The sequence below is a fragment of the Ranitomeya variabilis genome, chromosome 1, assembly GCF_051348905.1.
Source record: "Ranitomeya variabilis isolate aRanVar5 chromosome 1, aRanVar5.hap1, whole genome shotgun sequence".
Classification (NCBI taxonomy): domain Eukaryota; kingdom Metazoa; phylum Chordata; class Amphibia; order Anura; family Dendrobatidae; genus Ranitomeya; species Ranitomeya variabilis.
In genome coordinates, this window is record NC_135232.1 from 273275277 (window position 1) to 273285178 (window position 9902).

The 9902-nt window shown below is 45.6% G+C and overlaps 1 protein-coding gene across 1 annotated transcript; it reads left to right on the forward strand.

The window, feature by feature from the left end:
- Positions 1–461: 461 nt before the first annotated feature.
- PIK3IP1 (phosphoinositide-3-kinase interacting protein 1) lies at positions 462–5832 on the forward strand. The gene is made up of 4 exons (XM_077294361.1): positions 462–876; positions 4481–4672; positions 4757–4835; positions 4926–5832. The coding sequence occupies exons 1-4, from the start codon at positions 816–818 to the stop codon at positions 5128–5130; spliced, it is 537 nt and encodes a 178-aa protein (XP_077150476.1). The 5' UTR covers positions 462–815; the 3' UTR covers positions 5131–5832.
- Positions 5833–9902: the final 4070 nt, after the last annotated feature.

Here is a 9902-nt window from a genome sequence, read left to right on the forward strand (position 1 = left end):
GAGATTTTTCAGACCTCGTGCACTTTTCTGCAAAACACTGTTTTCTGCAAGCGAATACACAGAGAAAAAGCCACTGTCTTCATAGCGGAGGAACGTGGCCTGTTTGTGTCACGGTGCAATATGTTCGCATTTAGAGCCCCACTGTGTTTAAAACCGGACCAGTTTCTCCCGGGAACAAAGAAACCGCATTTCCTCCATCATAGGTAAGCAGGATCTGCCTGAAAACCGACCAGTCACCTCACGGGTGTGAATAAAAGCCGGGACAGCAGTGTTCACACCTTCCAGTGAAGCAGAGACGGTACAAAAGGTATGCGAACAGCATATAATGTTACTGGGGCCTTATACCGGAATGAACATGAAGACGCGGTAATAACCCCACTGCGCGGTATTCGGGGAGTCCGGGGGAAAACTATAGACTGCGGCTGTCCGAGCTGCAGCCACTGAGCATGCGCGGCAATCCTGTCCAAACCGGCTCCGGCTGGCTGCTGTCGTGCTAACGCTCTGCGGAACAGAACCCAACGAGCTCCGGCCGCGAGTGCTAACCACCATGGCCGCCACTAGGGCCTGACTATATTGTATCAGCCGCCAGGAGACGCCGCACTGTGTGCACGGGCTGCTGCTGTTATAACACGGCCGCCACATCCCACACATGTCCGCGTGACCCCCGCCCCCTCACAGTGCACTGAGTGCAGACGCTTCCGGCCCGGAGCCCCGCCCTCTGATGTGAGGAGGAGGAGCCGCTGCTGAGAAAAACAACTCAGAGACTCCCATCATCATTGACAGACTGTGGAGATTGGGGAACGCTGCGGCTGACCATGGTGCTGCCCCGGCTCCTCATCCTGCTCCTGGGCTGCCAGCTGCTGTGCGCCACACCAGGTACCACCCGCCGCCATGACCCCTGTGATATGCCTGCGGGACCAGCTGCTCCCCAGCAATGTGCCCACTGCAGGCACACAGTACAGCAGGGCGAATTCGAGGATTTGCACAGTGCCCCTCTCCCTATTTCTGCATACTCCTTTAACCCCCTCTTCCCCGCATGGCTACCTAGTCACATGACCTTGTTTTTCAGTAAGGTTTGGGAGGTGGGGAGAAGCTGTGGCCCCCGCCCATGTAGAGGAGTGATTGGGCTCCTTGTCTCTGAGCTGCTGCTGCACTTCTTATTGGCGGAGGAGTTGAGCCTGCAGAGCACCCTGGCCGCAGACTTCCTGTATACTGTGCCCCCCACCATGGGGGCTGCTTGTGGTGACTGATCTTCTGTCACTGGATCACCTCCTGTGCACACAGGAGAGGACTGACAGCAGGGCCCCCTGTATAACCAGATAGGTGCTGCATATGGCAGAAAATCAGGAACCAATCTGGAAATTCACAATCCTCTGCTGAGTCCCACATTGCCGGGGAGGGGGGTTATTGTGCGTGTCCTGCGCGTGCCCGGGGGGGTTGCTGCACGCATCCTGCGCATGCCCGGTGCCCGGGGGGGTTGTTGCGCGCGTCCTACGCATGCCCGGTGCCCCGGGGGGGTTGCTGCGTGCGTCCTGCGCATGCCCGGTGCCCCGGGGGGTTGCTGCGCGGGTCCTGCGCATGCCCGGTGCCCCGGGGGGGTTGTTGTGCGCATGCCCGGTGCCCGGTGGGGGTTGTTGCGCGCGTCCTGCGCATGCCCGGTGCCCCGGGGGGGTTGTTGTGCGCATGCCCGGTGCCCGGGGGGGTTGCTGCGCGCGTCCTGCGCATGCCCGGTGCCCAGAGGGGGTTGCTGCGCGCGTCCTGCGCATGCCCGGTGCCCAGAGGGGGTTGCTGCGTGCGTCCTGCGCATGTCCGGTGGGGGTTGCTGTGCATGCACGGGGGGGTTGCTGCGCACGCACGGGGGGGTTGCTGCGCACGTCCTGCGCATGTCCGGTGGGGGTTGCTGTGCATGCCCGGGGGGGGGGTTGCTGCGCACGTCCTGCGCATGCCCGGGGGGGGGGTTGCTGCGCGCGTCCTGCGCATGCCCGGGGGGGGGTTGCTGCGCGCGTCCTGCGCATGCCCGGGGGGGTTGCTGCGCGCGTCCTGCGCATGCCCGGTGGGGATGCTGCGTGCGTCCTGCGCATGCCCGGTGCCCGGGGGGGTTGCTGCGCAAGTCCTGCGCATGCCCGCCAGCCCGTGGGGGTTGCTGTGCGTGTCTCTATGAGGGTACTGACCTGTTTAAAGTCCAAGGCACATACAGTGTAGAAAGCACGCAGCACTTTGTAACAGGCGTCTTGAACATTGCCTACTCTGCCAATATTGGGAGTTGTCATAAATTGCTATGAGCGTCAAATTAAGGGATCATCCATATTCTTTAAAGCGGGGCTTCACAAACTTCTTCTGCGGCCTCCTCCTCTGTTGTGTAACGCCATACTAAAACTGTTACTTCTGTCCCAGTATAACATAAGTAGACTAAGTATAACTAGTCTTGTAGGTTTCTAAACTAAATCCAGCTGCAGGCACAGAAGAGGCTGCACAGTGGATGATCACTTCTTTGTGAGAAGCATCGCTCTAAACCAAGGGGGTCACACTCGTCACCGAGGGCCACATCTGCATTCTGATTGCTTTCAAACTAATCCGTAACACAGTTACATAACCTGAGACCCCATATCACACACTATTCACTGCCATTGTTCATGTTCTAAAGAGAACAGCAAACTCTAAATTTAAGCACAAGCATTCAAACATGAGGTTAAAATGGAGCCCACTAGCTTTCTTGGCCGACATGCATATGATTTAGGCTGGTGTCCACCGGCATGACACGCTGTACCCCGGGGCTATCCAGACATAACGGTTGCAACGACTGGACCCCCATGCCTTAGCAGTTACACATTCCGGATAGATACGAGCATTTCAACTACTACCAAATATTTATCTATCTTCTTGGCAGCATGTAACTGAAGAAGGCCCCGTCATCATTCTCGTCCTATATCAGTTGCTTACAATAGCGATTATGTAATCCATCAATACGCTTGAGCAACATTAATACAGTAAACCTAGCCCATTTACCACGGGAACTAAAGCACATTACTCCGATACCGTACATATGGTTTGATCTCACCCATCTCCTGCAGGAACTGCACTGTTCTGATCAGAGGGAGATCGGGAACCTTTCAAAAGGAAAGGATGAAACGCGTCGGAAGACGCTAGTCCGAAATACAGGCCTGTCACCCGATCTCCCCCTGATCAGAACAGTATGACTTGGTTCCTGCAGGAGATGGGTGAGATCAAACCATACGTACGGTATCGGAGTAATGTGCTTTAGTTCCCGTGGTAAACGGGCTAGGTTTACTGTATTAATGTTGCTCAAGCGTATTGATGGATTACATAATCGCTATTGTAAGCAACTGATATAGGACGAGAACGATGACCAGCTCATAGTATTATGCCAGATGTCCATAAAGGATTGTTTTTGGGGGGAATTATATACCCATTATGAAAATAGGAGTCTGGGCAGGATAAGGCTGTGGGTCATCATTTATTTTCGGGTTTCTTATATTATGCTGCAATATGTTTGCTGAAAATAGTTACTCGCCTCGATAGCCATAAGTATACAATATTTATTCAGGTAGATAAGTGCGTTAGTAAACAGCCAAAGATGACATGGGCAAAATAGCCGTTAAGTGCTGTTTATTAGAAGGTGACTTATCAAATATCCCTGATTTATTCAAGTTATGATAAGTATTATGGCTATATTGAGTTGAGTGGTTTCTTGGTGGTTCATAATTTATTTTTATTCTATATACAACCTCCTTGGAAATTAAGGTTGGTATGTTATATCTGTATTGCCAGAAGCTCTATGCAACCAAGAGAAGAGTAATATACAATTCCAAGACTTAAGTCCCTATATAGGACCATATTGTAATTCAGCTTTCTTTTAAACATTCCCTTTTGTGTCTAATAATTTTTTTCCCCTCACTTGGTGGTTTGAGTTTATCACTTTGTCTGTTTAGTATAAATAAAAGTTAAGTTTTAGGTCCCGTGCTATTTGTATATTGACTTTTGTGGATTGTGTCCTGCTTTATATACGGTACTCTTTCAAACATTGGTTTCAGCTGTGTTTTTCACTCACTCAGACACTAGCCATGCAATATCAGTTTTTCATTGAGTGATGGGATGAGAATTTTTATCAGTGGAAAAAAATGGTTGGAAACCAAACCAATATTTATTCATCTTATTCAACTTTTTAGATTTGAGAAATTGTATGCTGCTAAATGCTGGGGAATAGCCTTGAGGGAGGGATTACGAGCACCCTAGGAACAACCGAATGCGCTGATGTATCGGCCCTCCTGGGGAGTGTCAAAATGATTTTTCTTTTGAGACGGTAAACTTGGGCTCCTTTTTAGTTTTGCGCTTCCTTGTGCCTATTTTTACTTTCTCCATTCCATTAGACAAAGCTTTATAGACATTAGTCATGGTGTCCGTTGACTTCTGTGCCTTTATTGAAGAGTATACACGCTAAACCAAGTCTTTCTGCTTACAGCTCCTAGCAATGACCATGATATACCTGAAATATCTGCAACTCTGCAGCCTTCAGAGATGCCAGAGGAATCAACGACGGCCGAGCAGGACAGTTTCCAGGCGCCAGATCAAGTCAATGTGGCACAGCCTGTAATTAGCATCAGCGAGCGAGTCCAAGTCAAAACCCGTGACAAGAAGGATCTGGGGACATTAGGTAATGCTGATCTGTGCATAAGGTAAATAATGTGTAGCATAGTGAGTGTGTGTCATTGACCAGTTCTACCTATTCCTGTTACAGGCTATGTCCTGGGAATCCTTATGGTTGTAATAATCATAGCCATTGGTAGTGGCATTGTTGTGGGATACATATACAAAAGGTCAGTTCCTAACTTATTGCACTTGTCTCTTACTTTTGTTTCTTATACATGGGTACTATTGCTTCAACTTTTTATATTGTTTCCCTATAGGGGCAGAGATTTAAAGCAAACTCATGACCAGGAGATAGAGGACAGGCGGCTTCAGAGGATAAATCTTCCATTATCTGCCTTCTCAAACCCTTCATGTGACCTAATAGATGAGACCACAATAGAGGTGTCCGCTTCTCACACCCCAAATGTAGCACAAGAAGGTACTGTCCCACTAATGGACAGTGCGGGAACCCCAGGAGCATGAAAAAAATCCCTTGTGATACTGAATGTGGACTGACGACTATTCAGTTTAGAGATAATGGCCGTGTCATATGCGTCATACATGTCATCGTGCTGTGGCACTGGCCCAGTGGACTGTGGCAGGAGAAGTGTATCCATAAACCGCTACTTCCCTCTTGATGAGAAGGGACATGATACATTGCATATCTGCTGAACATGTAAAGATTGCCATCAAATGGGTAAATGTTTGTTTGAGGCCAAAAGTTCCTTAACTTGATTGGCCACTTAACATGTCACAAATTTATGGGGGTTGCGTGTACAATTCAACCGTGTAAGCTCTGGCTGCCTGGGGCAGCTCTTCTCTCCGTTATGCATTTAAGTCTCATAGACTCCAAAGAATAAAGAAATCCAGGGAGATTAAGATATTCTACATAGTGAAAGCTGATGAGAAATCTGCACATTTCAGGAAGAGTGGAGCTTGTAGCAGACCGTCTTATATGGATGTCAAGCTCTGGCTGGTAACTCAGTACCATCTTCTTCCAGTAGGGTTATAATTTAGTGCTTGCTTATAGGTGAACATGACTATCCTTCCTACATTAATGTGGTGCTGAGGTGTGTAAAGAACAGAAATGGATGTACAAACTGTAAAATTTGTTTATTACTTTTTTTGGTACATGAGTGTTTTTCTTTCTATAAATAAAGAAATTCAGGCAGTGCCTGACAGTAACATCAGTCTCATAAATCCAGTGGAGATTACAGGAACTCTTAATCACAGCCTTAATGTATAACAAGTGCTGTCTGATCTATTAATTCTTCTTCCCTATAGTAGGTAAATATCTCAAACCATACCATCATTGATCCTGACTATCTATGCTCTTAAAGGGAATCTGTCAGCAGGTTTTGCTGTGTAATCTGAGGACAGTATGAGGTAGCAACTAAGAAGATGAATTCAATGATGTGTGCTGTTTACATACAATGAAAGTTTTCACTACAAGATAATCACTTGTTCTGTTGTCTGACCACACCCCCTCCTGTGATAAGCAGCTTACTGTCAATAAACAATGTAGATAGAGTCCAGTGTAGGCAGGTTTAGCTTTCTCAGCTGCTGCAACCAATAAACCAAGTGATACATCCTGCAATCAGGCTCTCTTTCCCTGTATTATGCTACTCTCAGATTAAATGACATAAACCTGCGGACAGGTTCCCTTTAAAAGAGTTGTAGAGATTTTTTTTTTTTTTTTGTCTTCAAGCAGAGAACATATTAAAAACTTTTATATTCTTTGTAAACCCAGTGGTCCTGTTTTTATGAACTGGTCTACGGTGATGGGCTGCCAACATATATGATTGCTGCAACCAATAACTATCTTCGGCAATGATAATTGCATGCATGGTTCAGTCTGCTGTAGACAGTGATTGGCTGCAGCAGTCACTTGTGAATGTTTGGCAAAACATCACTGCAGTTCAGTTAGCTGGTCTGACCATGAGAGTGGCATGTAATTTACCAGCAGATTATAGGTTTAGTTTTTTAAAATATTTTCTGCACTAAGTGTTTGACACCCATAGGTGCAGCCTCAGGAGTCAACCCCAGTAGTGGATGAGTATCTTCCAATCATTCTTGGCTTAAACTCTGTGCAGGGGCAAATCAGATACTGATTTTTTTTTTTCCCAGGCTCTTAATACATACAGTTATATGAAAAAGTTTGGGCACCCCTATTAATCTTAAGCTTAATGTTTTATAAAAAGTTTTTTTTGCAACAGCCATTTCAGTTTCACATATCTAATAACTGTTGGACACAGTAATGTTTCTGCCTTGAAATGAGGTTTATTGTACTAACAGAAAATGTGCAATCTGCATTCAAACAAAATTTGACAGGTGCATATGTATAGGCACCTCACCAGAAAAGTGACATTAATACTTAGTAGATCCTCCTTTTGAAAAAATAACAGCCTCTAGTCGCTTCCTGTAGCTTTTAATGAGTTCCTGGATCCTGGATGAAGGTATTTTTGACCATTCCTCTTACAAAACAATTCCAGTTCAGTTAAGTTTGATGGTCGCCGAGCATGGACAGCCCTCTTCAAATGATCCCACAGATGTTCAATGATATTCAGGTCTGGGGACTGGGATGGCCATTCCAAAACAATGTAATTGTTCCTCTGCATGAATGCCTGAGTAGATTTGGAGTGGTGTTTTGGATCATTGTCTTGCTGAAAGATCCATCCCCTGCATAACTTCAACTTTGTCACTGATTCATGAACATTATTGTCAAGAATCTGCTGATACTGAGTTGTTCCCTCAACTTTAACAAGATTCCCGGTGCCGGACTTGGCCACACAGCCCCAAAGCATGATGGAACCTCCACCAAATTTTACTGTGGGTAGCAAGTGTTTTTCTTGGAATGCTGTGTTTTTTTGCCGCCATGCATAACGCCTTTTTGTATGACCAAACAACTCAATCTTGGTTTCATCAGTCCACAGGACCTTCTTCCAAAAAGAAATTGGCTTCTCCAAATGTGCTTTTGCATACCTCAGCCGACTATGTTTGTGGCGTGCTTGCAGAAACTGCTTCTTTCGCATCACTCTCCCATACAGCTTCTCCTTGTGCAAAGTGCGTTGTATAGTTGACCGATGCACAGTGATACCATCTGCAGCAAGTTGATGCTGCAGCTCTCTGGAGGTGGTCTGAGGATTGTCCTTGACTGATCTCACCATTCTTCTTCTCTGCCTTTCTGATGTTTTTCTTGGCCTGCCACTTCTGGCCTTAACAAGAACTGTACCTGTGTTCTTCCATTTCCTTACTATGTTCCTCACAGTGGAAATTGACAGGTTAAATCTCTGAGACAGCTTTTTGTATCCTTCCCCTGAACAACTATATTGAATAATCTTTGTTTTCAGATCATTTGACAGTTGTTTTGAGGAGCCCATGATGCCACTCTTCAGAGGAGATTCAAACAGGAGAACAACTTGCAAGTGGCCACTTTAAGTAGCTTTTCTCATGATTGCATACACCTGGCTATGAAGTTCAAAGCTCAATGAGGTTACAAAACCAAAAAAAGTGCTTTAGTAAGTCAGTAAAAAGTAGGTAGGAGTATTTAAAACAAGAAAATAAGGGTGCCCATACTTATGCACCTGTCAAATTTTGTTTGAATGCAGATTGCACATTTTCTGTTAGTACAATAAACCTCATTTCAAGGCAGAAACATTACTGTGTCCAACAGTTATTAGATATATGAAACTGAAATAGCTGTTGCAAAAAAAACAATTTTTATAAAACATTAAGCTTAAGATTAATAGGGGTGCCCAAACTTTTTCATATAACTGTATGGTTACCCATTACCAAGAAGCCAGTATCTAAAGACACTGCTGTAAAACAATGAGTCGTGACATCTGGCCATACCATGGTAGCAGGCTTCAGCTTAAAATGATAAAAATCGGAGTTTCGTTCTAGTGGTTATACAAATATTTACCTCCAAATATTAAATGCAAGATGCACTTATTTGGCTGAGCGCTCATAAGATCTATGGGAGGAAACCAGCATTTTCACAGTGCAGCAGCCATGCACCCCACTTGTTCTATATCGCTACATTTACACCACACTAACGCTGTATTCAAACCCTTATTTTTCTCACCAGGTCATTTATATTTGAAAAACTATAGAAAAATATATTATGACCTACCGCCATTGGAAGCAAACCATAATTTAAGTCCAAGATTTGGTGGGAGGGGAAGCTAATGCATTCCTATGGTGGTCCCAATGGAAGCATCATAAACACAACACATCAAGGAAAAGAAGTACAAATGTAAAATTGAAATTCCAGTTTTCACATAAAAAAATGCAGCAATTATACCATGTGCTATGCAAGAAAGTGGTCTTGAGTGACATTAACTTCCCCCAAAATTGTATTAATTTCTTCTGGTTGAATAAATATGTAACAATCTTCCAGTTGAAATTAATTTACTACAGGAAAGGGGAGACTTAATATGTATAAGGAGTGAGAAGTGCTTCTAACTCATTAAGTGATATCAATCCCAAGGCCTGCTGTGGTTCGAAGGATATAATTGTTCAAGCATCCTGGAAAACCCCCTGAGATATCCTTATTAATTATGTATAATTCTGTATTCCAGAAAAAAATGTGGCATCCTCAGCCACATGCCCATTTACAGAGCAATTCTTTTAGTTGCTTAGTAAATGTAAATAAAAAACCTACTAGCACGATTTAATTATAAAAGTTGTATTGTTGTCCCCATTTTAGTGTTGGTGTTGTAGTCAAGGAAGTTACACTTGCATTCATTCCAACACTGATAGTGAGCTTTCTCTTCACCAGTGTTGTGTTGGCTGGCAACGTTCATTATATAGGCCAGACCCATTCTGTGTTGATGCTGGGGAGATAGAAAAGGGGACTGGCTTAATTTAGGAACTAAGGGTACTTTCACACTAGCGTTTTGCAATACGTCGCAATGCGTCGTTTTGGCGAAAAAACGCATCCTGCAAAGTTGTCTGCAGGACGCGTTTTTTCCCCATTGACTAACATCAGCGACGCACTGACACGTCGCAACCGTCGTGCTTTGGCGGACCGTCGGGACAAAAAAACGCTACATGTAAAGTTTTTTTGTGTGACGTGTCCGCTTTTTCCGACCGCACATGCGCGGCCAGAACTCCGCCCCCTCCTCCCCGCACCTCACAATGGGGCAGCGGATGCGCTGAAAATCAGCATCCGCTGCACCCGTTGTGCAACGCAAACAACGCTAGCGTCGGTACGTCGGCCCAACGCACTGTGACGGGCCGAGTACGACGCTAGT